The 27,408-nt window shown below is 42.7% G+C and overlaps 2 protein-coding genes across 6 annotated transcripts in view; one reads left to right on the top strand and one right to left on the bottom strand.

Annotated features, from left to right (window-relative positions):
- LOC123366570 (putative deoxyribonuclease tatdn3-A) overlaps positions 1 to 13,818 on the top strand; it is a 30,145-nt gene extending 16,327 nt beyond the window's left edge. Inside the window, exons 3-8 of one of the 5 annotated variants that reach the window (XM_045010166.1) lie at positions 1,696 to 1,758; positions 2,561 to 2,670; positions 5,042 to 5,097; positions 6,199 to 6,311; positions 10,125 to 10,205; positions 11,944 to 13,808. In XM_045010166.1, coding sequence (XP_044866101.1) covers positions 1,696 to 1,758; positions 2,561 to 2,670; positions 5,042 to 5,097; positions 6,199 to 6,311; positions 10,125 to 10,205; positions 11,944 to 12,087 — 567 coding nt within the window. In that variant the 3' untranslated portion in view covers positions 12,088 to 13,808. Of the gene's footprint in view, positions 1 to 1,695; positions 1,759 to 2,560; positions 2,671 to 5,041; positions 5,098 to 6,198; positions 6,312 to 10,124; positions 10,220 to 11,943 lie in introns of all 5 variants that reach the window. The other 4 variants (XM_045010163.1, XM_045010162.1, XM_045010165.1 and 1 more) reach the window with 4 other exon arrangements.
- Positions 13,819 to 15,004: 1,186 nt separating this feature from the next.
- SPATA45 (spermatogenesis associated 45) lies at positions 15,005 to 27,267 on the bottom strand. Its single transcript, XM_045010335.1, is given in 4 exon segments — positions 15,005 to 15,037; positions 15,040 to 15,089; positions 17,180 to 17,457; positions 26,912 to 27,267. Coding segments are annotated over 4 exon segments (375 nt in total). The 5' UTR covers positions 26,926 to 27,267.
- Positions 27,268 to 27,408: the final 141 nt, after the last annotated feature.

The raw sequence follows: 27,408 nt of genomic DNA, 5'->3' as shown, positions 1-27,408 counted from the left end.
TCCGGTGGCACCTTAAAGACTAACAGATTTATTTGGGCTTAAGCTTTCGTGGGTAAAATACCTCACTTCTAAATCACATCTGAAGAAGTGGGGTTTTTTTACCCACGAAAGCTTATGCCCAAATAAATCTGTTAGTCTTTAAGGTGCCACTGGACTCCTTGTTGTTTTTGTGGATACAGACTAATATGGCTACCTCCTGATACAGAAAATGAATGATTGTTTGGTTCTTTCATTTACCAAAGGTAATTGAAGCAGATAGTTCACCTCCCAATGACTTCATAAATATCTCCAGTTCAACAGGTTAATCATTAATATTTGGAGGATTTTCTTGCCATGCTCTATTAGGAGGAGAACATCACCAGACAGACATTTAAATTGTTTTATTTAACTAAAACAAAGTTAAGTATTCTGGAATTTTTTTTCTTCAACAACAAACATATAATATTTTAACAAAACAAGCATATGTCCCTCACTTCTCACATTTATCTCCAGACTTCTTCTCCTTGTCCAGATCTATTCCACCCCCAACAATCTTCTAGTCATTGAACTTTTTGAAACTTTGCACTTTTAGAGAGGTAAGGGATTGACTCTGTGTACACAAATTTGCAGAGGGACAATAGAGTTGAGGTCTATTATTTCTCACCTTTATATATTTATTTTAAAACATTTTTGATGTTAACAAGCATGTTATCTCTGGAGACACAAATCCCCAGTTTGAGAACTGCAAAACTAAGCATCTCTGATGGTATCTTCTAGACTGAGCACTGAGTCCCATTGGGTAGATAGAAAGATTAACCTAAATAATCTATACAGAAGCCTGTGGAACCTCATAAGATTGGGTCCCTAATCCATGAACTATTGGAACTCATTTACAAAACTTTTCTTAAACATTACATGAATATATTGTCTCATACTATAGAATTAGAATGTCTAATCCCTATTCCATGATAAAAGATCTTTGAGCTATAATGTATCTTAATTAGAACTATCTTTAGATATGCTTTTTGAGGGAAAAAAACATAAAAAAATCTGATTTTTAAAAAAAAATCATTGATTTTTATCCACCCTGGTAAATTCACACGAGATTACACGCACTAAATTCCATGTAGACAAGCTCTATGTGATAACAATGATGCCTTTTATTTATATAGCTGCTTTGCAAACTGTGGCCTTGACTAATCTCTGCTGGCCCATGGGATGCAAATTGCAGCAGGAGAGGTTACATACTGGGGCATTCATCCTCAGGGGAGGACCCATGCTATTCCCACTGCTGTCCCTGTTGGGGATTCCATCAGTGGAGGGCAGCTTTACACTTCCCCCAGGACTCCACAGGAGCCCTGCCATCTGAGGCTGCCTTGAAGATATGCTGAATCAACACATCTTCTGGCCATTCTGGCCAAGCCCCATCCCAAGGCTGTACTCTCCACAGTAGTGCGGCTGACTCTGGGCAGCCCAGCAGAATGATTGGGCTTTCTTTTCATTTCTAATTGTAGTCGTATTTAAAGAATGGGTACTTAAAACATTCAGTAGCTGTTAGACAATTCAGTATATAATTTTAATACCCGCCTTATACTGCTGTCCTCCCCATGGTATACTAATGCCTGGTTTTGCAATTTCATTAACATGCCAGGACCTCTTTTACCTTTTTTACTCTCTTTTTAACAAACCAGCTACAGCTCACATGCTTTGTTACAGGACTTGGAACCTGCCCTTCCATTCTTTGAGAAGCACAAAGATAAGCTGGTGGCTATTGGAGAGGTAGAGTGCTTTTATTTGATTTCATTAGTATCGGGATTTTCTTGGCTCAGCCATTGCTCTGGTAGGCCTGTGCAATATATTGCAATCTGTGGTTTATTGGGGTTAAGTTTCTTTTTATAGACAAATCATATTTGCTGAAATTCAAAAAAACAAAACAAAAAACACCCAACTCCTCTCTTGGCGTGAGACTAGAATCAGACCCTAGATGATCATTTTATGAATAACTGTTGGAGACGAGCCACATAGATATGCTAGAATCCTGCAGCTAGGACAGCAGTAGGGAGACTAGATGAGCTGCTATAGATTTTTTTCCTAGCAAAGCATTTTTATGTTATCTTATATATATGATATAGCTTATTCTGGATCCATGTACTACTGTACCCCCAGGTACAGTACCTTATATAGAGATTATAGTGCCTTCTAATCTTGTCTCAGTTATAGTGGCTTGTCTCAGGCATAGTAACCTACAGCAGGGGTTCTTAAACTGGGGGTTGGGACCCCTCAGGGGATCGCAAGGTTATTACATGGGAGGTCGTGAGCTGTCAGCCCCTACCCCAGACACTGCTTTGCATCCAGCATTTATAATGATGTTAAATATATTTAAAAGTGTTTTTAGTTTATAAGGGGAGGGGGTCACATTCAGAGGCTTGCTATGTGAGGGGGTCACCAGTACAAAAGTTTGAGAATCACTGGCCTACAGCATTTGAAGTTTAATGGACTGAAAGCATTAATCCTCCATGCATTTTGAATTTTACTTAAGATTTCACAAACTGTATCATCCCCTAACTGATTCTCATTGCAGATCGGTCTAGACTTCACTCCATGGTTTGTGTCCACATCCCAGCAACGTGAGGAGCAGCAAAAGGTCTTTGCGTTACAGCTGGATATAGCTAAACAACTAGACCTGCCAGTGTGAGTCAGAACCCCTCCAAGTCTTCCTCATATGTCAAATCTTAACTAAGCTCAGCACCTGTTTCCTAAGTCACAGCTCCTGGAGTGCAGGAGGGGTGGTAAAGCATATCAATAATGTTTTGATTAAAAATAATCCAAATATTCAATGGTTTAAGTTTTAAAAAGAAAAATAACAATAATAAAAAGCGGCTTACATCTGGGAAGCCAGAGCCTGTATCAGGAGATTAGGGTTGATAAATGTTCCTCTCTAACTGAGTCATCATTAAAATTGTAGGAGACTTGCTGGCATTTCTTCTGAAAGAATTGTTGTTGAAAGGGGGTGTATTTTCCATCTGTACACGTTTCATCTTTTGGATAAGAACTGAGCTATGCTCCCCAAATAAAACTTAATGGGGGTTAGACTTGTATTATTTCAAGGCATCGTTTTATGTCCCACTTCTGCACAAATGAAGTCAGAGGACGACATTCTGGCCCCTTGAAATGAAGGGCAAAACTCCCCCGCAATTCATTAGGGCCAAGATTTCAACCAGAGAGAGATTTGCCACAGACTTCAGGATTAGGCACATGCACCCAGCACAGCAGAAAGAGACCCTCTTATGTAAACTCCTTGTTGTTCAAATGTAGGTTTCCTCCCTCTATGTATGTCATTTACAGGGCCGGCTCCAGACCCCAGCGCGCCAAGTGCGTGCTTGGGGCGGCATTTTGCCGGCAGGGCGGCAGGCGGCTCCGGCGGACCTTCCGCAGGCATGCCTGCGGGAGGTCCACCGGAGCCACGGGACCAGCGGACCTCCCGCAGGCATGAGTGCGGAGGGTCTGCTGGTCCCGCGGATCGGGTGGACCTCCTGCAGGCATGACTACGGAGGGTTTGGTGGTCCCGCGGCTCGGGTGGACCTCCCGCAGGCATGACTGCGGATGCTCCACTGGAGTCGCGGGACCAGCGTACCCTCTGCAGACACGTCTGCAAGAGGTCCCCCGGAGCCGCGGGACCAGCGACCGGCAGTGCGCCCCCTGCTGCATGCTGCCGTGCTTGGGGCGGCCAAATTCCTAGAGCCGCCCCTGGTCATTTACATCGGAAAACTCACCCCCTTAACCAGAGCTTGTATTGGAATAACTTCTGTGGCTCAGATTCTGATCTCTGTTATGCAGGTATAACTCCAGGAGTTACACTGGCATAAACGAAATCAGCATTTCTACCAAAACTCTCTGTTCCACTAGCTAGGTGGTTTTCCACTGTACTTGGTAAGTGAACATTTAGAGGGGAAATAAGAGTATTTATAAAACTAAACTGAGATTTTATATTTAATTTGTTGCTATCGAGTTCAGCATCAGGAAACGGGAAGACAAAGACCGTAATACTTTATTCTCTTCTCCCTATATGTGTAACTCTCCTAACTATCAACATGGATTCAGCATGCCAACTTGACCCCCTTGCAGCTGACTTAGCAGATAAAAGGGGGCATGGCTGGAGAAAGGAGTGGGGAGAGAAGTTCATAGACTTGCCTCAGTGCCATGCTTATCCTAATCTACTGTTTTTTGCCCCTTATAGCTTTTCAGCTTAGGGATAATGGCCTGGACAGAGCAGCACCAGCAGTAGGGCAGTGCAAAGGAGAATTTAAAACCACCTGTACCCCTCACCTCATTTTGCCCCAAAACGTTAGGAACTTTAAAAAGTGGGGATGGAGAATAAAATCTCTTAGTTTGTAATTCTTTCTTTGTTTCAATGAAAGTAACTTTGGCGTGGCAGGGTGCTGTGTTTGTTTTCTCCCGGTGATTTCCAGAACAAATGTGTTCCATTTACCAGGGAAAAAGATGTTGGGGTTTTTTCCTAATTGCCAGCCCTCAGGTTCAATCCCTGACTTGAAAACCAAGCTGGGTTCTTTTCTTCGTTGCATCATCCCCAGTAATAAAAGTTCTGCAGATCACACGATGCCCTCGGTGACTGTGCAGTGTCATTGTCTTCATTCAGTTTATGTCGGTGAAACTCATTGGTACTAAGTAAACAATTCTGATGATGTTGCAGTAGGAGGAAAGGAATCCAGCCCGCTCTCCCTTAGCTGTGTTGGCTCCGCATGGCAAACAAGAGTAACACCTTACTTTTGTCACTAAATTCAGCAGATCTGACTCTAAATACACACAAGGAGCAGACCTGGTGAGGAAGAAGGTGCCATTTTTCTGTAGTTGCTTTTTCAGAATAGAACCATATCTCTTCACTTTGCCAGCAGTGCCAGTTGTAACCCTTGTTTTCCTGAACAGTAATGTTTTCTCCTTAATAGAGAGAGATCTTATTTTCTAAAAAGAAATCACTTTATATTAAAAAAAAATCACCAGTGTTTCTCTGCTTCTCTAAAGTGTGTGTTTTTGTAATGAACAGAAACGTTCATTCTCGTTCGGCTGGGAGACAAACTATTGCTTTTCTTAAGGAGCAAGGTAAGTCTCACTATCCATTCTGATCAAACCCTTAGAACCAGTACTGATTGTTGTTGCAAGAAGAAATCCTTAACTGCTCTCTGGGCCTGTTTCTGCTCTTACACAAGTTATACGCTAGTGTGCAGTAATTTAATTGATTTACTTCTATAACTGGGAAGAAAATTGAGTCCTTTACCTCAGTTTATCTGTTTGTAAAATGGAGCTAATAATGTTTGCCTACCTCACGTTTGTGTCATAGAACTCCATTCATTAAAGTCTGGAAACTGAGTGGAAGATGCTCTAGAGCTGCCAAGTTTATGTATTATGCTCAAGGAGTGACAGTTTCTGCAGAGTGGAAAACCTCTGATGAAACATAGAATTGTTTCTTTTTTTTTATTGTAACTTTTTTGGGGAGTGAGTGAAGCAAAGCAACCTCTGTCTCAGCATCAACTTCCACCACACTCCTTTGAACAGAAGCAAGAAGAGTACGGTTTCCAGATAGCTTTATTTCTCTTTATGATTTGTTTCCAGCAGATCTGTAGATTGAAAATTGGCCTATTTTGTGAAGAAAGATACAATTAAAATATGTTTAAAATATTTACTTATCTACATCTCTGTGCATATTACAAACACAGTTAGTGACAGCAGGACAGAAATAAGCTGTTGGAGGACAGAAAGGCTGCGGAGGTAGGTAATCAGCTGTGGAGCCTTTCACCACTAATTACAGGTTCTTGTCTGGCCCTGGCAGATGCCAACTGAAAATTGTTACCACTGACAGCTCCCTGGTGCTGATATGAAGTGAATTTGGTGGTCTTGGTCCAGTGCTCAGTGGATACATGGGAATCAGAGTCCACACCTTTGTTGGCAGGCCTAGCAGAGAGGTCACAGGTGGAATTAATTATGTTCTCACTCCTCAGGGAGGGATCCTACAAAGCCAAGGTTGATGCACATTTTGCCTGCGGATAAATAAAGGACCTCAGGACTGAGAGCCGGCACTAAATTCTCTTACAATTAAAATAGAAAAAAAAAAGTTTGATACAAATCTTTACCATGGTGCTGTTAAACCCTTGCAGCCTGGTTTTAGTATCTTTAGGTTTTTTGGGTTTCTTCTATGTGGTGCAGGTATTCGGAACGCACTGCTTCATAACTTTGCTGGCAAGCCCTCTGTTGCCCTGGAAGGAGTACAAGCTGGCTTTTGTTTTTCTTTTCCTCCAGCTGTCACAAGGAATGATCAGGTAAATCCCTGGAAAGTTCACAGAATCTGCTTCAGCATAGTTTTAATTGGATTGCATGAGAACTGACGTTCTGCATTGGCTCAGATTTTGGAAGGGTAGGGTGAGGCAGAGGGCAAGAATGACCATAAGGGACATGCATACAATGATCTGAATTCTCATGCCAACCAAGGTCTCTTTACACCACTCTGGCAGTAAATTGCCTTTGTACATTTATACCCACTTTAGGGCACATTTACTCCTCCAGAGCAATGTAGATGGGCCTTAGTGTAAAAGAGAATCTGGCCCAACGTGTGTAATAGGCCCATGTGATACCCATACTTCCTAAGAGACCCTTTCTATTATATATATCACAGCAGAATTAAAGCCAAATGAAGAATGTCAGGTCTGTGCTCCAGGAAGATTACAGTCTAAATCACACATAGCTCAGCAAGGGATGGGGAGGAACATATGTGGCCTTTTAGTTCTTATTGGGGTTTTTTAAAATGAGGATTAATTAACTTTAATATATTGTCGTGTGGCGCAATTATGGGGCTACAGCTAGAGTAGAACACTTAGCTGGGGAATCATGGTTGGGACATGATGATGGAGCTAGAGCTGGTGTTCGGGGTTAATGGCATTAATAATCTTTACACATTGATGTTTTAAATCCCTGACATTTGGGTTTGGTTAACTAACTGCTGTGTGTTTGGAAGAGGGGTTAGAATAAGGAGGAGAGCGATGTGGTGTGGTGCACGGATGGGATCAGGGATGGAGGGTGGCAAGAGAAAATGTGCACTGCTGATTCTGCAAGAAGGACACAGACGATTCCCCTTTTGCTTACGTGGATGTAAATCAGGAGTGAGTCCACTGAAACCAGTGAAGGTCCATGAGTGTGCAGCCAGTGTAAGGGAGATCAAAATCTGGCTCAATGGCAGAATCACAGTGAGCTAAATGGGTAGTGGTATTGTTTGTGTTACAGTAATGCTCCTAAGCACCAGTTAGAGGCTTTGCTGTGCTAGGTGTAATGCCGACAGACCCTGGTCATCAGTGGGCTGGATTGAATTGGGGGCCTCTGGAGCTTAGTGCATGAGCATTTACTTCATGAGCTAAAAGCCAACAGACTGTAGAGCAGACTCATTTTATCTCTCTCTCTCTAAGTGGTCTCAGTGCCACTAGATGGGACAGAACACCACACCCAGAAGGTGTGTGGGTTTACATAAGCGCTATACAAATACATAGGGGGAGACAGTCCCTGCTGCCAGGAGTTTTACAATCAAAGGCCATGTCTGTAGCACTCATTACCAAGATCAGTTGAACTCTATCAGTGTTGCCAGTCCCAGCAATGCTGTTTTTAACATGATCATATGACCCTGCTCAGTATCTGATGGCCCATCTACACTAGGGCACGCAGTGTTGCTAACACCAATGGAACTGAACCAGTGTTAACATCGGTGGGAGATTTTCAGAGAATTACTCTGGCATAGATGGGGCCTAAGGCTTGGGTCTTAGGCATTGTGAGGCTGAGCGTTGCAATGCCTAACTCTTAGGTGCCTAGGAAATCACAGGAACGACACTGCGAATCACAAAGTCGAGTTAGGCGCCTAGACTCCCTGTACACTGACTGGGGAGAGACAGGTGCCTTAGACTGGGATCCACAAAAGCCAGCACACAAGGTGGGGAGCTGCCTAAGCTGGCCAATGGGGATACCTAGGGTGTGTCCTAAGACCTGCCCCTCTCACAGGGATAAGTGCATCCCTGCGGCTGGACTTAGGTGCCCATCTCTGCTAGCCATCCACAACTGGGACCCTCTCTCCTGGAGTCAGGTGGCTTAGGGCCTGTGAGCGAGTGTAACAAACACACTGGAGCTGAAGAGGTTAATGGGAGCCTATGAATGCAGTCAGCCTTACCCTGCTACACCTGCAATAGGTGTCAAGCCTGGAGGGAGGAATTAAAAGGCCTGAACATGGCTCGGTTGGGGGCTGGCTAGGAAGGAGAGCAGATCAGCAGGAGAAGGCTGGCCTGCTGGAACCTCTGAGCCTTGGACTAACGGGAAAAGGGACTAGCTGAAGAAGAAGGTGGCTGAGGCCCTGCAGTGGGCTTAAGCTACAAATCCAGCGCCAAGAAGGAGAGCTGGGGGGACTCCTGTCATAAGGAAGGAAATGGGAAGGACTGTTTAGCAGCAGCTGGGCTGTATTTCACAGGCTGGGAGCAACTTCGAGGAAGCTCCTTAGTAGCTAGCTGGGAAGAAGCTGTGGAGAGCCACAAATTCATGGCGGTGTTCCCAGGTCTATGGAAGGTGTTGACAAGTAGGGAAAGGTAGGGGCAACCCAGGGTAGTGGTGAGGGATTGAACGACAATCCCTTAACCACCTAAACAGGGTCCCTGGGCTGGAAACTAGAGGAGAGGCTGGATTTCCCCTACCTCTCCCCCAGACCTGGCATAGATGCCACAAGACATTGTGCTTTCCTGTTTTGAGGGACTATTGGTTTACTCTAGAAGGGGTGGGAGTCTAGGTGACTCAGCTGGAGGGCTGAGCCGCAAGAAGAAGCAGACTACTGCAGAGCCAGACTGGTTGTCAGCCAGGGCCATTGAAGCATGAGAGCCTGCTACACCATGCCCTGCCACCGGAGTGCCAGCTGGTGACTTAGGTGCTTACAGCACTTAAGTCATTTCTTGTGAGAATGAGTTAGGTGCCTGCCTCGATCCATGCAAAACCTGGGGCATCCCCAGGCTCACCATATAACTTTTAGCCAAGTGGTTAAAGCACCCACTTGGATTGTGGCAGACCTGGGTTCAATTCCCTCCTCTGCTAGAGGGGAGAAAGGATTTGAACAGAGGTTGCCCCACCTCTCAGGAGAGTGCTCTAACCCCTGAACTATGGGATAGTCTGATGCGCACCTCCCCCACAGTTTAGGTGCCCACAGGGTGTGGTGGGAGTTTTGTGGAGCATAAAACTGAGACATGGATGCCTACATCAGGGGATTAGGTGCCTATGGTACCTTTGTGGATCTAGTAGGTGATCAATCAGATCGATCATGGTTGTGAGCATGATCAATCTGATTGATCACCTAGCAGTGTTAATTGACTGAGTCACGCCAGTGCATCTCAGCCGGATGATTGGGCCCAAGCATCCAAGGAATCACAAGACTGATCACTTTTTGATTCCTACACCAAATGACCAATTCTTGTGCTGAGAGACTGGGCCCTCCTGCATCCAAGCTACCATCTGCCCCGTTGTCCTTTCTCTGAACTTCTGGTGGAGTGAATCCCTTTACCTTCCACACCAGCACTGAGAGGGGCTCAGATACCATGGCAGTGAGCATGCTATAATTGCCTAGATAAAGAGAGAGAAAACCACAACCCACCCCATCTACCTAAAGTCATTAGTTTAATGGTTATGAGAACAGGAGTTCACAGGATGTTCTTGGCTGTGGGTCTCCTACACTACCAGCCCAGCACCCGGCTGGCTATTGTACTGTCTTTCCCAACCACGGTACCGTGTCATTCGGTGAGTGGATGTACTTAATAGAATGTTCAAGACAGCTTGCATTTAGAAAAGATTAACAGACATTTGAGGGGGGTGAATATTCACAATCCTTGTAGTATGGTAGAGGCTCTGATGGCCCAGGACACTGCTTAACCTTTGTGTTTGCAGCTCACTGGAGGTATAGGATTATCCTCAAACAGCCTATTGAATGCCAATAAGGCAGACTTGTTACCCATGAATTGATTGTGTGTGCAAAATGTATAGTGTGCTCCTTTCTATATTGATTAGTGTGATGGGAATGGACTCTTACTTGTGTTCATTTCTTGTTTTATTCTCCTGTCTACAAGCGAGCAAAGTTAATAAGACAGATTCCACTAGAGAACATTTGCTTGGAGACCGACTCACCCTCTCTTGGCCCAAAGAAAGAGGTACAGTAAGTAAAGTATGTAGCTTACCAGTTTAAATCCTAAACCCTTCCAACCTGCGTTTCAGAAATGAAGTGACTGACTCTTAGGGTTCATAGACTATAATGCATTAGGGGCTTATGCTCTCTAATGCCCTGACTACTAGCCATATGCAAGATGCAAAGAGAGGTCCCACCTTCTCTTATTTAAACAAGAAAAGCCAAAAGAAGTTGTCAGGAGAGAAAAATAATTCTTGGTGCACATGCTATAGGATTAATTTTTGCTATCTCACTGGGTTTACATTGCTGTCGCTCCATTGACACACACTAACAAATACACAGTTTAACCTGGAGCTCAAACACCACGCCCAGGCACCTCTGGATCAAAGGGGCACTGTCATGTGAAATCAGATCATTAAAATACATGTTTCCTTCTTTCTGTTGTTACCACCACCAGAGGTAATTAACACTACAAATTTTAGAAATCGATTGTGTCATCATTAATGCTCTCTGTGTACATCTGGCACTACATTTAGCTTGGAAAATAGACTAGTCAGTTTCTCGTTTTGCCATCTTGTGCTAATGCATGAGAGCCAGTGTTCAGGGTACCGAACTGCACAGGAATGTTTACATCCAAACTCAACCCCCCATTTTAGTTGGAATTTTTAAATTTTTTTTTAAATCAATGTGAAAATGTCTCTTTAATAGATTAGAGCCTGCAAGGTGCTGACCAATGCTTGAACCTTTTGTGTGTCATCAGTCCTTGTTGACTTCAGTGGCACTTGAGATGTTAGGTACTGAGGGGGGCTTCTTACCAGAAGCATATGACTCCAGGATCTGCACTGGCTGGCTGTTGGTCTCCGGGTGGAGTTTAAGGTGTTGGTTATGACCTATAAAGCCATTAATGGCCTGGGACAGTCCTACTTGGAGGACTAGCTCTCTCCCTGTGCCATACTCAATAGCTGTGGTCAGCAGGGGCGTTCGAGATGGATCTCCCCTCATTATAAAAGAAAGAGCATCTGTCTGAGCGCTCCAGGACTCTGGAACTAGCTCCTCTAAATAGTCCAAAGTAGGTGACGTTCTGGCCATGCTTCAAAAGACATCTGTGTGATACGGTTTTTGGAGAGGGTGGAGGTTTTGCTTCCTGCAACAATAAAAGGGTGGAAAGGAGTTTCTGAACTCTGGCTGCCCGAGTTCCAGTGCAATGATTTCTTAATGCCGCTGGGATTTTATTGTCGCATCATTGATGTCAGACTGCCTCAAGCCTTGGTTAGGTATCGTGTTTATTACTTTAAATAAATAACTCCCCTGGGTTTTAGTTAGGCACTAGACATCTTGCAGGGTCTAGGCTGATATATATATATATATATATAGAACTTCAAAGAGTGCAGATTTCTTCCTGCTGATAACCTCCACAGAGAAGTTTCAGGAACTTCAAACTGTTGCTGAATATTTATTCTTTCTCAGCAATAAAGGAAGTAGCATTTCTTGAGCTTGATCCAGCTATTGTCTTTAAAATGTAATGAACTGTGCTCGTGTCAGATCCAAAACTGCCCAGTATCAGACTGACTCTTCCATCTAACTTATCTAAGATGCTAACACCATAGAGCCTAGTTGTGGTTTAAGATTTGTAAATGCCAGTGGTGACTCTTTTTGAAGTAATTAATGGAAGGGAGGGACTCAGTCCTATGGGCCCTGGGTAAGCCAGGCTGATCTCACTTGATTTCTTGTATAGTATAACCTTGTTGGCAATTCTCTTTTAGGAGAGAAATGAACCAGAGCAGATCAGGATTTCTTGTCAGTACATTGCTGCAGTGAAAGGACTATCAGTAGAAACAGTCTGTGAAGTAACAACACATAATGCCCTGAAGCTGTTCCCCAAAGTTCACCAGCGGTTGAAAGAATGAACACTTGCCAAACAACAATAAAAAGAGAGCATCTGAAACACAGCTCTGCTCTGTAGTTTGTGGTTTGGGGCTTTATTTTATATTACTTTTTTTTACAGTGTACATAGTATGAAATATGTATATGTATGATATAATCACAGGGGTATATGTGGAATTTTTGTATTATCAAAATGACATCTTAAAGAATAAAAGCCCAATAAAGTTTTACCTATTGTATTCATACAGGCAGGCTATTTTACAGTTGATGAGGTGAAAATCAGTTATGATTAATAATTTAAGAGCAGACTGATGGAAAATAAGATAGCAACAAGACTGCAACTTCCCATGCCTTTTACATAGATCAAAAAGTCCAGCAATGCTTATTTCCATTGGTATTTAAAGAGGAATCTTCTGGACCTGGACTCGCGTCTTATAATGCTGCACTTTTCTCTACTACTCAAGCCAAACTTTTGCATCATACTGGCATATTGAGACCACAGCATTCTCCTAGCTGGTGCTTTCCAGAGCCACAGAGGGTTGCTTTCAGAAATCTTTGTTTGCCAATTAGTGTTGATAAGAAAATGCAATGGGCCTAATTTCTGACCTCCCATCAGTTTTGTACCAGGCCACGTCTACCCTGCAGCTGTACCACTGTAACGTAGATGCTTCCCCTGAGCTGCGGGTGGACCACTGTGTTAGTCGGAGGACTGCAGTATTTTTACAACACCTGCCTTTTGGAGGCAGTGGACTGGGAGGAGAGCTGAGTGCTATTCCCAGCTCTGCCACTGACCAGCTGGGTAACCTGGAGCAAGTCACTTCATGTTTCTGTATCTCCATTTCACAATTTGTAAAATGGGATAATGATACTTATCTATGGATGACATGTGCTACATATGAACTAAGTAGTTTTAGAGATAACTGGCTGACAACTCCCCCTCCCACTCCTCCACAGGAGGTGGGAAGTGATCAGTGACCAGATGAGTAGTGTGGAAGCTGGGCAATCAACGTCCTGATCAGAGAGGGAGTGGGAGGAAGAGAGAGGGTTATATCTGTCAGCAATCTGTTCCCCACCCACCCTTAGTCCAGGATATTGTACAAATTCTCTGGCTCTTCACTACATTTTTGTCACTTTTTTAAAATAAGCATGGCAGAAAACTAATTTTTAGCTAATATGAAATTTCAGGGGGTTTGTTTTAAAGCTATTCTGTTGCCCAAATTTGTCAAATTTTAAAAAATCACTTAGCGATAGAGGGATCTAGCTGTCCAGTGCATTTGTGCTGCTTAGATTTTTCCTGTGCTATGTGAGAGCATTCTGTGCACTGAAAACTCTACCGGGGAGTTAAATGTGGACTTACATGCTTTGGAAATTAATTTTAAAATTTTAACCTCTAGTGACTGAAATGTACAGCTTGAAATGCACATAAAATAAACTGGAAATCCAATCTGCACAGCGTACACACCAAGTTATAATTTTAATTCAGTTTTAGAAATAAACAGTAGGTTTCATGGTCAAAATTTTAGTCTCAGACACAGTTCCAGTGAATCAGCTTTTGTTCATTTCTGAGTTTTGTCCTGAGGTTCAAGTTTCACGAAGAGAAAGAAAAGTACATTTATGTTGTTTTTCAAATGTACTTTAGAGTGTTAGTAATGAGTTTAATTGGGAACTGAGCTACTGTTGAAACAGCTTCTAGCAGTGTTAGATATCCAAACTCATTTTAAAAGCAGCCCTGTAATACCGGGTTTCTCCTTATTTTGTGAAATGTCCTGAGCTCAAACACGAAGGCAGGTTTTAAGTGGTGCTTCATCCAAAAATGGCATTATCTGCAAGATAAAAGTAAAGTTTGAAAATAGTTATGAAAACCAATTCCTCTTTTAGTAATATATGTTTATATTACAGGAGGAGGAGCAGTAGCAGTAGCTGAATGTATAAGGTTGCCGTTTCAGTTGCTTTCTAACTGGCAAACTTGAACTGTTTGGAGTTAAAATTTCGGTGTTTGGTCTTTGAGATTCAGTTGTTGTTTGGGATTTTTTAAGATTGAGCAAAAACAGTTCAGCAAAAAATAGGGTGTTTGGAAAAAAATAAAAAAATTAACATTTTAAAACATCTCTAGTACTTGTGGTCTGGAACAGGAACCTGACATTTAGCTGAGGGCTAATTCTGAGGTTAGAGGTGCCTTTTGCTGTCCCAATGAGAATCCATTGGAATGTGGCCAACTTATAAGCATTAGGGGAAAAAAGGCTGCTTGAACATGTATGCTGGAACGTGTTCAGCTCTTGCCCCTTCAAACCCTGAACACTCCAAATGCACTTCACATGCGCCTAACTCCAACTAAGCCTCCTCTCTTGTTCTGAAACAGAGCCTCACCCACAACTGAACCTCCATATGGGACACAGACAAAAGGAGCAGGAGGGCCTGTGTGTTCCCCCATCAAAATCCACTTTGTCCTTGGAGAAAGTGCCCTAAACTAAGAACCAGGAGACCATGCGTTCTAGACTTACATTGTCTGTAGTTGACTAGTGTTAATAAGAACTGCCTGACTAATGAGCAAATGAAAGCAGAATATGTAGTATTAGATAACTTTAATATAAGTGGTGTTATCATTCCACCTATTGTTCCTGATCTGGCAATAGCTGCTGGGAATGATTAGTAAAGGGTATTACCAGAACTAAAGTAGGACTAAAAGAATGTGCCATTGTCTTGTGTTCCACAGATCTTCACTACATCATTTATCTGCATGCACTCCAACTGCCATTCGTTGTTAGCTGTGGCTGTACCGAATGGCAGAAAGATTACTTGGAGCAGGTTGCCAGAGCTGTCACTGTGATATGAGGAGTACCTTGTACATGTACCTTGAAGGATCAAGCATGCATCATTTCAGTGCTGAGTTGTGTAGGTTGTATTAGTAGAAGTGCACAAAATGTCTGCTTGCCACGGAGATTATCGGCAGTCTGGTGGCATGCATGACAGCAGTGTCTCTGGGGCTTAGTGAGGGGTAAGCGAAGGCAATGGCTCAGAAGGAATCCTTAGGCAAGGGTGAACCGATAGTAACATATTGCAAGTCTGGGGTCATCTGTGTGGTGTAGACTTAATATTTGGGTATAGACCAAGTGTAGGGAACTCCTGTTTGCTAAACCAAACCAAACCTAACTTGAGTTTTGCCTTAACAAACAGGTGTTAGACACTGTTGTATATGCTCTGTTGTATAGTGCTGTTCCCAAAGCGTTCTTGAGCACCTGTAAGGGTAGAGTGCTAGAGTGTGTGATCCTGGTGTGTTGGGACATTGCTTGACAACAGAGGTAAGATTGGGGGTGGGGGTGGTGTGTACCAGACCTCGTTATTTCCTAGTTTTCAGAGATTTAAGTGTAGGTGCTCTTGATCGTTCTAGAAGGGACGAGGCACTGTCAGTCAGTCTCAACTCTGTGTTAATGAAATGTACGGGCAGTGAATAACCAATAGGCTTTGTTCTCCTCCACACCAGAAAAGGAAAATATTACTTGTGGTGTGATCATTTATGGAACAGCGCCCATTTCATCCCAAAGAATCGTAAATAGTAACATAAAAGTTACTGTCCATAGTGTAGCAGTGAACTAAAATCAGTTCACCAGCCACTGAAATACTTCCGCCTTGGGGGTGGCATGAGGAGAGAACACCCACAATATCACCACTGCACGCTGGGGTGTTGTGAAGCTTAGCTCACTCATATTTGTAAAATGCTTTGAGTTCTTGGAAGGTCTTACAGAAGAGCAAAGTATGATACCGTTTACACGCACAGGGCCTGATTCCATAGGTGCTGGATCTAGGAGTGCGGCGGGGATGGGTGGGGTGTGTGTGTTGCAGCACTCCCTGGCTTGAAGTGGCTTCCATTGTATACAGGGTTTACAATCTGGTCCAATGGCTCTCAGCACCTCCACTATACAAATTGTTCCAGCACCCATGTCAGATTCTGGTCTGTCTGACTGACACCCATGCAAGCTGAGGCAGAATTTAGCCCAAAGACAGTAAGTAGCTTTGCTTTTTCAAAAACACAACTTGAATTTAAATTTGGTATACAAATCTTCTACCTGTGGCTTAGGGTGACCAGACAGCAAGTGTGAAAAATCAGGATGGGGGTGGAGGCTGTATAAGACAAAGCCCTGAATATTTGGCTGTTCAATAAAATCAGGACATCTGGTCACCTTACTATGGCTTTTTTTTTTTTTAAAGGCCAATGAAGTGCTGTGGAAATCAGGGGCTTATGATATCCTATAAATAAAATTATGTAATAAAGTTTCTCATTGGATAACACCCTCCTGCTCAGAAATAAATTTCTTGGGTCTGATTCTCATTTCATGCTGCTGTAAATAAGAAGTAACTCCATTTCAGTAAGTGTAATTAGACAGGTTGAACCTCTCTAGTCCAGCACCCTTGGGACCTGGCCGGTACCATACCACAGGAGGTCAATGCAGAGTGCCAGGGGTTCTCCATAGGCACGGGAAATAGGGGTGCAGGGGATGCTGCAGCACCCCCAGACTTTGCTCCCAGAGTAGCCCCCCGCCTGGGGGCTCCAATGCTGGCCCCAGGTCCAAGCCACTGGCCCCTCACCCGGGGTCCCAGCTGCTAGCCCAGGTCCTCCCACTCCCTTCCTGAGCTTGAACGCTGCAAATCAGCTGTTTGCGTCACTCTGGAAGCGCTGGGAGGGAAGAGGAGCGGTTTGTAAGCATGGAGGGAAGGGGCAGAGCAGGGAGCTTGGTGCTGGTGGAGGCTCCGCACCCACTAATTTTTCCCTGTGGGTGCTCCAGCCCCGGAGCACCCATGGAGTCGGTGCCTATGCAGGACCAAGAATGTTGCTGGACCAGAGAGTGCTGGATTACAGAGGTTCAACCCGTATCAGTGTAAAACTGGTGCAAGGTCAGAATCAAGGCCCTTATCTTGCCTTGGCATAATTAGATAAATGCTCCTGCTTTTTCCATCAGTGTTTAGGAAGTGGCTGAAGACATTTATCCTGTAACCTCATATTCCATTGGTCATAGTGGGTCAAATTAATCTCTGGTCTAAGTTCACTGAGGTCAATGGAGCTACACCAGGGATGAATTTGGCCCCAGGTGTTTCTTCTCTGTAATTCATATAACTTACTTCTTTCTGGAAAGTGCCTCCTCTCCTTGTGGTGAAGAGGAGTGAGTGCTGTCCAGGAGCTCCTGCCAGTGTCGAGCTCAGGCTCTTTTTCTCTGTAGGTCTCTAGTGAACTTCGATTACTTTGAGGAAAGTGTCTCCTCTGAGGTCTGAGCCAGGTTGAGTCACTTTTTCCTTCCACCATACACAAGGATTCCCTTGTCATATTCAGTTCAATCAGGCGCTTTTTCTCTGCGTCACCCATTGTATCTAGGTGGGTGTCTTTCTTATAAGCAGAATTCCTAATAAAAAAGCAAACAAATCCTCACGTAAACAGAGTATTTGGCTCTGTTCGCTTGCCATGGAAGTGAAACTTAAGATGTGTCCACAGTGACAAACAGCCTGATTCTGACTTTGCTGGTGTAAATCAGGAGTAACTCTGAAGTCAGTGGAGTAACAATGGTGAAAAGCCAATCAGAGCAGAATCAGGTCTCGTATTTTCTTGAGCTCTAAAGATTTTGTCCTTGTGTTAACGTAGGGGACTCCCCAAACTTCAATGAGAACCACACACAGAAATTCAAGGGCGGAATTTGGCTAAATCAGATTAAAATATGTGAGTAAAATTTTCATGAGTTTAAGTGATTTAGGAGCCTATGGCTTGGCCTATGCTTACAAGTTTTGCTGGCATAGCTATGTCTGTTACTAGTGTGGTTAAAAAATCATACCCTGACAGACATTGCTATGCCACCAAAAGCCCTACTGCAGATGCAGTTATACCAGTAAAAATGTCCATTTGCCAGTATAGCTAATATTATTCAGGAAATGGGTATAAGCTGTATTGGCAAAAGCACGCTTTTGGCTATATAAGCTACGTCTCCACAAGAAGCATTTGCCGTTATAGCTTGCAAGTGAAGACAAGACCTAAGGCCTTCTGTCAGTATATGCTGCATCTACACTAGGAGGCTATGTTGGCATAGCTATACTGACATAGGCTCTGTAGTGTAGATATTGCCTGTGAGTGCTTTGCTGATGAAGGTATACTTGTATGGTATACCCTCAAAGCACTCCCAATGTGGACGCAGCTTATACTGGCAAAAGTGTCTTTGATTTGAAAATGGGGCTTAGACTCCTAAGTTACTCAGGCGCATTTGAAACATTTACCCTGTATCTCTTTTTTACAGATAAAAATAGAAATAAACTATTCAACTACATATTTTCTTACCCTAGGAACGAACAACAGCAACAAAAAATACAAGATGCCTGATTCTAATCTAATTTACACTGGAGTAATTCAAGAAGATCTTCACTGAAGTCAGTGGAGTTAGAGTGGTGTAAAACCAGAGTGAGTTTAGAATCAAGCCTTAGAAGTCTAATAACATTAATTAATAATACTTTAAAATCTTCAGATGGAGTCTCATAAATACAAAAAGGTCAGTTGAAACTGCAGGGAAAACTTAGGCAGAATATAGTTCCTAGAGTTGGACAAAGTGTTAGTGTTGAATCATTTATTTAGTTAATTTTGCCTCTTCTGAATTGTTGGTGAGCAGCTTCATCGTTGAATAAATTTGAGAAAATCTTAACATTAAAAAATTCTTGGCTTAAGAACATAAGAACGGCCGTACTGGGTCAGACCAAAGGTCCATCTAGCCCAGTATCTGTCTACCGACAGTGGCCAATGCCAAGTGGCCCAGAGGGAGTGAACCTAACAGGCAATGATCAAGTGATCTCTCTCCTGCCATCCATCTCCATCCTCTGACGAACAGAGGCTAGGGACACCATTCTTACCCATCCTGGCTAATAGCCATTTATGGACTTAGCTACCATGAATTTATCCAGTTCCCTTTTAAACATTGTTATAGTCCTAAGCTTGTAGCTTATTTACAAGCAATTTGTATTTTATATTCAAAAAATATTTAAGGATTGATTGGACACATAGGTCACATAGTATTTTTTTCTGCTCCACGATTGGATGACCATAATCTTTAAAGGTTTCTGATGCATACCTGTTTTCTATGAATTCATAATTCCTTCCTCTGGATATTTTCCAATATTCACTAAAAAGGCATGGAGTCAGCAAACATCCATGCCAGAACTAGTTTGCTAGAGTATTTTGGAAAAGCAAATGTAGCCAGAGGGTTAACTTTTTTTAATGCAGTATATATTCATAGAACTATTCTAGCTGTAATAATTACCTACATTTAAATAGTGCCAAAAAACCAAGGCTCAAATCCTTGATCTTGTCAAAACTGCCAGTGCATAAAATGTGAGAACTTAAAGGACATTTGTTGCAAAGAACATAGGTTTCTTGTCTAAAACAGAATGTTACTATTAGACCCATCTAAAAAGCTCATAGGTAGCTTACAGAATATTATTTGATTAAAATGCCTTCTGTGATCTCTCCGAAAAGCTTATCTAAAATTTCTAACATTACTCAAGCTTGGTTTAAAAAACAAAACAAAACACTCTAACTTTCCCTAAGCATCTTGGGGTAGGGTTTGTTTTTTAAATCTGTGTTTGTATAGTGCCTATTCCACTGGGATCCTGGTCCAGGACAATACAAATAAATAATAATGGGTCTGGAAGTGAAAGTCTCTTAACAAGATATGTATCTTATCAATAATATCTTAACAATATAAAAACACTACACACCTGGGGAGGGGGATCTATATGTGTGATGCCCAAGCCAAATTTCAGTGGTAGAGAGAAAAAACAAAGGAATGTTTGCCCAAGGACTTTGGAACAAGGGGCAGTTGGTGAAGATCCATATTGCCTAGCAACTGACAATTCAACTGGTCATGGTTCCATCGCAACTGTTGTCTCCCATCTATGCCTTAAATTACCAGGTAGGACCAGCTTTTCTCACTTCTGCATGGCAACTACAATGAGCCAAATCCTGCAACTCCAATAAAGGCCAATGAATTTCACTACACTGAGGTAGGCAGCATCGGAGTCCATGCACCTTGCATAATCCAGTTTGTGCTCCATGGAGGAATACACAGCATGAAGGGGTGATGGGGTTAGAAGGTCAGTGAGTACAGATCCAAGAACCACACCCTACCAGCACGGGTAGCTGCAGCCAAGAGCACTGAGGATGCAGTGCTGCTTCTGCTGAGGTTATGTGCGGGTTGTAGGCAACATTCCCCAGCAGGGGCGGCCCTAGATGAGCTGCCAGCAACTGGCACCTTAGGCGAACCATGCAATCAGCACCACCTACCCCCAAGGGCGGATCTGGGCTGAAGTTTTTGGTAAACTGGGAAACATTTTGCCCCTTTTTTCCTTTTAATGTTTTTTTAAGTTTTTTTTTTAAACAGAAGCTTAATTATTCAGTTTGTCCGTCCTTCCATCTCTCCAACCAATGTTTCTGAGATCAGATAAAATAGAAACATGAAATTTTCAGAATAGATTTGTACATGACAGCTAGATGATATTTCAGTCTGATTTCAAATAAAAATGCATTACAGTATTAATTATAATTTTTATTATTACAAATCCAAATATATCCATTACGCTATTCTGCTTTAACAGCCATTACCACCACATCCAATTTAGAAAGAAATAAGAAAACTCTTCAATGAACTTTAACCTGTATTTACAAAATACTCTGAATAAAAAACACTCTGTGCTCTTAAAACATGACTTTTCTTGCTTTAAGTTTTGAAAATTCAGTCACTAGTTCTTTTAGATCAATTTTCCCAGCTATTTCATGCTTTATTGACATTATGGCAAGTCCAACAAGTCTTTCTTGCACCATTGTTGAACACAGATACGGTTTTATCAATTTTAACTTTGAGAAGCTATGTTCCCCACTAGCTACGGAAACTGGCAAAGTTAAAAGAATGCGTAGAGCAATAAAAATGTTTGGAAAACTGTGTGTGAGTTTATTTTCACAAACAAACTTCAGTACTTCTTCAGGAGTGGAATGTTTCTTAAGTCATCTTGAAAAAGCCTGAAGCTCACTACACAAATCTGTAGCATCAATGTCTTTTGAATTTTCATTAGTCAATGCCGACTCCAGTTTTATACAAAATTCTCTTATCTGTTTTGCTGTTTTCTTTTGCAATCTGTGGAGATCATATAGAAAGCCAAATACTGATTCTAGCTGCTGCATCTGTTGAAATCGAGTGAATAGCAGTATCAAGGACTGCGAAGTAGAAATTCACTTTGAACCTTTGTTTTGGGTTCTGAATGGGTATGCCTTGTCCTTCATATGAAAACTGTTGTTTCTTTTGCCGAATGCGAACTGGCTCCAGTTCAAATTCTGTCGGAAAGTCTATTTCTTCAGTAAGCTCGAGAGAATCTACCAAACCTTTCAAACTCTTTATCACTTCTGAATTCCTCCAGAATATTTTTAGTTTGCTGCAATTTTTGAATAGCGGAATGTATGTTCAAGTTCTTTTCCTGAAGCTGCTTACTGGTGAGGTTAATCTCTAAAAGGATATTATACCATAAAATGAGTGAAGTCAAAAATTTGAACTTGGAAAGGACATTTGCAAGAGCTTCTGCATCTGAACGTGCCATATTGCCAGATGATCCAGTAAAGGTAGTATCATCAGAAATTTCAATTAGGGCGTCTTAAATGTTTCCAAGTTCATAGTGAAGAGGCTTCAAAGCATCAGTGCGACTCTCCCATCTTGTCTGACTAAGCGATTTGACAGTTAGAGAATTCACATGGTGAGTCAGAATCTCCCAATGGTGTGTTGAGCCGGAGAAAAACACATAAACACGTTGCACCAGGTCAAAGAAACTGCTTGCCTCCAAAGAGCATCTAGCAGCATCATTGACAACCAAATTCAGAGAATGTGCACTGCAAAGAACAAAACAGGCCCTAGGATTGATTTCCATCATTTTTCTTTGCACATCTTTGCCTTTACCCTTCATATTACTCCCATTATCATAGCCTTGGCCATGTAAGTTGTCAACAGATAATGACATTGTTTCAAGCTCTTGTAGAATAGTTTGAGTGATAAATGCTCCAGTCGTTGCCTTCAGTGGTACGAAACCCCCAAAATGTTCCTTTATGAGCACTTCAACATTATCTTCATCTGCAGACTTTTCCATATCCACAAAACAAATCATCATCATTTGTTCAACATGACTCACATCTGGTGTACAGTCCAATATTATTGAAAAGTATTATGCAGAATGGGCAGCTTCTACAATTTTCTTTTTAATGGCATTTGCTAGGATTTGAATCAGTTCATTCTGCATATTTTTTCCTAAGTAATGAACCTGTGTTTCATGATCAGTTATTTTACGTAGATGCTCCTTCATGACTGGATCAAACAAAGCTAGGTATTCAACAAATTTTAAAAAGTTTCCATTACCTTCAGTGTATAATTTTTCATTTCTACAGCGGCAGCGGAATGCTAAATTTTGCCCACCAAGAACTCTCACTAAAGCAATCAGATGCTCTAATATTTGTTGCTGATATTCTTCTTTTTCCTTGATCACACATAGATTTTCTTCATCGATAGTTTTTCCTTTTTTCAATCGTAATTCAAGTTCTTTCCAATTTTGAAAACATTCAAGATGTTCTGTACTTCTTTTATGTGAAGAGAAAATTGAAGATGTTTTTCCAGTCCTTCGAACCATTTTCAGTAAATGATGTACCAATTGCTTGATTTCTAAACAACTTGCAGCAAAAGCAAAACACAGAGTCCTTCGACACTGAATACTGTAACCAGTTTCGATGAATTTCTTCCCCATTAATGAGTTTCCTCTTGTAATGCTGAGCAGATAATTTTCTTTTATTTCCATCCTTAGGGAAGGGAAATGAATGAACTTGTTCGGGTCCATCTTCCATGAGAACTTGCCGCACACTGTCATCACATCTGGGCCATGAATCTGGGTCCCCATACTGTAACTTGTTTGTAACTTTCTCATCCTTTTTTCCTTCTACTTCATTTACTTCAATTTCTGCACGTGTCCCTGAAGGTGAATAAATCTGTCCATGCTGTGAGCTGCCGTCATCTAGAAGTAAGTTTCCATCTTGAGTTTCCAAACTGTTTTTTTTGTGGATGTGAGCTACCCTCATCTCGAAGTAATATATCTTCATCTTGATGTTCCAAACTGCTTCCATATGGATGTGAGCTAACCTCCTCTCCAAGTAAAATTCCTTCATCTGGATGCTGTGAACTGAATCTTTATTTGGATTAAAGAGAAGATATTTCAGGAAGGATAACTGCTGTTTTTCTTGGTCCTTTTCCTTCTCAGCCTTTCATTTACGTTACTCAGCTCCTGAGGGTTTTCTTTTTCCTCTTTCTGCCATTTGAATATTGTTATGTACTGTGCTCCTGACTGCAACCATTACAGCGTTAAAGATGGCTGACACACCACATGGTTGGCAATTTAAACCACATTGCAGCCATCCCAACATGTCTTTTCACTGCTTAAAGGTTCAATGATTAGTAACATATACTCACTTACCTATTAAAACAGTTAGTTTCAGTGTTTACACAGAAACAAAATGACCTTTTTTGATGTTATAACCTGACACTAGTTGTTTGGAAAGTAATCCCCTTCCTCACAGTTACCCTCCTGGAGTGTGACATCATCACTTTCATACTCTATTAAGCGTTAACGCTGTTACTTTTCTTTTCTTTCTTTATTACATGTGAACCAGTTATAACAAAGAAAAGTTCATAATTATATAGCCCGATAATAATGCTAAGGTTTAATAACGCTTAAAGATACTCACATTTTGGATTTATAATGCTGAAAGACATTATTCTTTATTCTTTGGCATCAAGAAACACAATTTTCCACAGTATTCACTTGATTCTTAACCATCTACCTGCAACGTGTGTTAAAATGACCATTTGACATGTATCAACTCATGATATCTCCACTCTACATGAATTTCTGGCTATGCGACCATGATGTATATTTGAGTTAGGTGTCACTAGCATTGCAGCTCTTGCCGCTGGCAGATGTGTTTCACTGTGGTTGAGTTATTGCTTATCAAAACTGTGGAGAGGGTCATCTTGACCCTACATTGCAAATTGGAAAAAAATTGCTAAAATATTATTTATTTTTGCAGTAAATAAAAGATGTGACATATTAATAAATTCTTAGAAATGTAGATGAATTATAATTCATATTCCCTCCGTACGCACACGGGAATTGAAATAATGACGTAGTTATTTTATTTGTATTTTTTTCATCTTTTTAATTTTTTTCATTTTTGTATTTGATTTTTTTCCTCGAATTTGGCGCCCCATTTAACTTGGCATCCTAGGCGACTGCCTAGTTCACCTATATGGATGGGCCATCCCTGTTCCCCAGACTTTTGTCAGTCATCCCCATGCACAGCCCATATAGGCCCTGTTTAGACCAGGAAAAAAGGAGTCGTTTTTAAAACATTAGCTAGCATGTTTGAAGTCACACTTTTTAAAATACCACTTAGCATCTAATAGACAGGAATTAACAGCTTTACAAATGTTTAAACACTGGGTGTTCAATATGAAGATTCTCCCTAGAAACTCTCTTTCCTAGACATGCCCATGGAGGATTCTCTGAAGACCCAGCAGCAGGGCTGGAGCAAACAATATTTCTAGAACTTTCCATCACAGTTCCAGCAGAATGGCCAGGTCATTCCCTGGCTACATTGTCACTTTTTCTGTGTCACTAGCAAGGCAGACTGCTCTCCCTGTTCAAGAGAGTTCTTTGGAAGGTGGAGAAGTTGACTTCTTTCCCCTTTCCTCCTGTGCTCTATCTCCAGCTGTAGGTCAGGAGCCCTGTGACAAGGTTGCTGAAGCATTGTCAATGATGGATATCAACTGAATATCCAGCCTGTTTACCTTAAGGAGTGAGCTAGAGATCAATATGGGTGGCACTCGATCTGCAAGGAGGCTGCATCACTTTGGGATTTGCCATGATGATGTGTGGTTGGTTTAGAGTGACCAGATAGAAAGTGTGAAAAATCAGGATGGGGTGTGTGGGGGGGGTAATAGGTGCCATTATAAGAAAAAGCCCCAAATATTGGGACTGCCCCTATACAATCGGGACATCTGGTCACCTTAGGTTGGCTTTGCATATTTTTTAAATTTCCCATTTGTTGTCATCAAACTTGTGAACTTTTCCTTATTAAAAATGGCTGCTATTTCCTACTTGTTCAACTAGGGCTAAAGCCAAAAGGCCCTCAGTCAAAATGGCCACCATTTATCTTTGCATGGGGGAATTGAGGCTGCCCATAGTAACGATGGCCACCAACGTTCACTGTTTTCAGTAACAATGAAGTCAGGTTGCACTCAGGGAAGATGGCAGTGACTGTGTGAGGAGGGGGAAGAGACTGGGATGTTGGCTTGGCAATTACAGATAAATGGGGGACATAGAAAGGAGAGTGTAGGGAAATGAGTGGCAAACAGGGAAAATCTGTAAAAATAGGGAACCGTAAAAGGAGGAAAAGTCTGAGGCCTGGTGAATAGAGAGAGCAGGTGTGGGAGAGTCCTGTCTGGGAACATGGGAGGAGAATGTGAATGAAGGCAAAGAGGTAGGGAAGGGAGACAAGAGAAAGACAAGGGAGAGGAATGGTGAAGGCTGCCCCTACCAAAGTTTAGAGAAGTAAGCAGCATCCTGCTCTGAGCAGCTAGCACAGTGGCTTGCATGTATGTGTTGTTAAGGTTCTATTTTGAATGTGAAATTATCACATACACTTTGGGGATGGGAAACTTCCTGCTAAAAGCTTTTGAAATTTTTTTTTCTGAGGGCTTGTCTACATGGTGCATTAGTCCACATAGCTAGAGCCCTGCAAATCTGCAAATAGCCACTTTATATCCGTGGATAGCTGCATCTGCGGATGCATTGTTTACCATCTTTGCTGATCACTGATCCAAATGTTTGTATCCCTGCAGGGCTCTAACAGTGAGATTATGAGATAAGGATGTTGGTGCATATAAAAAGTGGAGTGCAGTTCGCGGGTCAGACACAAATTTATTATCTCAGATGCGGATCCAAATTTTTTTTATCTGTGCAGGGCTCTGTGCATAGCTGGGAGGGATATAAATTCTAATGCACACCAATATGTTGTGCACTAACTGAATCACATGGACCCTGCTGGCACATACGGAAAGTTCTGTGGTGCGCATTAATGTAATCCTGTTTCAAACTGTACTATGTTAACATGCAGTAGGGCTCTTTTAGTGCGTGCCAGCAGGGTCCATGTGGGCTAGTACACATTGGGAGTTTACAACCTAATTAGTGTGGCACCATGTAGATGAGCCCTGACTCATGGTTTTTGAAAGCTTGAGATTGGCAATACTAGTGTGAGGGAATGAGGCTGTCTCCTCCTGCAGGGAAGGGTACTATAAAACAATGGGTGTGGTTCCTTGCTTTTTGACCTCTGGCTCTGCGTCTTAGGGAGATCATCTTGCAGGACTATCCTACATCTCTCTAGCTGGGCTCTGGCTCAGTGTATAGAGGGAATGCCTTCTCTCATCTCTGGGGCTCTAGTTCCCCAAAGGGAGCAAGAGGGCAGGGGGGTAGACCCTGAACCTGTCTCCCCTGATGGGAGAGGGCTCCTGCAGGGGCAAAAGGCTTGGATTCTCTCCATCACTACTGCAATCTTTCTGGATGGGGCAGGGAGGCTGAGAAAGCCTGTGGGCTGGACTTTCTTCACTCCTAGTCAGGCAGGATATACACTACAGTTTGAAACAGGATTACATTAATGCGCACCACAGAACTTTCAGTGTGCACCAGCAGGGTCCACTTGAATCAGTTAGTTCACAATGGGTACCCTTGCTGATGTGCATCTCTCACCTGCTCCTGAGCATGGGCTCTCCTGGACAGTAGCTCTGCTGGGCAGGCAAGCGGGGTTGGCACTTTCCCCCAACCCCATCTGGACTCTGGCTCCCCCAATTCAGAGGGTGTTCAGCAGGGAAAGGCCCCTGGCTCCTCTCTCCACATTTTCTGGGCTCTGGCTCCCTCTAGAGAAGTGGTCGTTGGGGGGGTGAGAGGAGCTGGATCCTCTCCCCATCACTTCCATCTTCCCCTTGGAGCAGAGACCGTGAGCACGCGGGGAGGGGCTCCTTTCTTTGGGGAGTCCTCCTGCTGCCAGGGTAGGGCGGCTGGATCCTCCCCCTTGTCCTGTGGGGGGCAGGATCCTACCTCCCTGCCGGGCTCCCGGCTTCCCCACGTGGGGAGCCCCTCTCCTCAGGCCCGGCCGCGGGCACCTGGGGGAGCACACGTGGCCTCCGGGAGAGGAAGCGGGAGGGCGAAAGGATGGCGCAGGAGCTCCGCCCCTCTCCGGTGATTGG

This window comes from Mauremys mutica, chromosome 3 (genome assembly GCF_020497125.1).
Source record: "Mauremys mutica isolate MM-2020 ecotype Southern chromosome 3, ASM2049712v1, whole genome shotgun sequence".
Lineage (NCBI taxonomy): Eukaryota > Metazoa > Chordata > Testudines > Geoemydidae > Mauremys > Mauremys mutica.
Note: the sequence above shows the minus strand (reverse complement) of the source record. Positions and strands in the feature narration are given on the sequence as shown.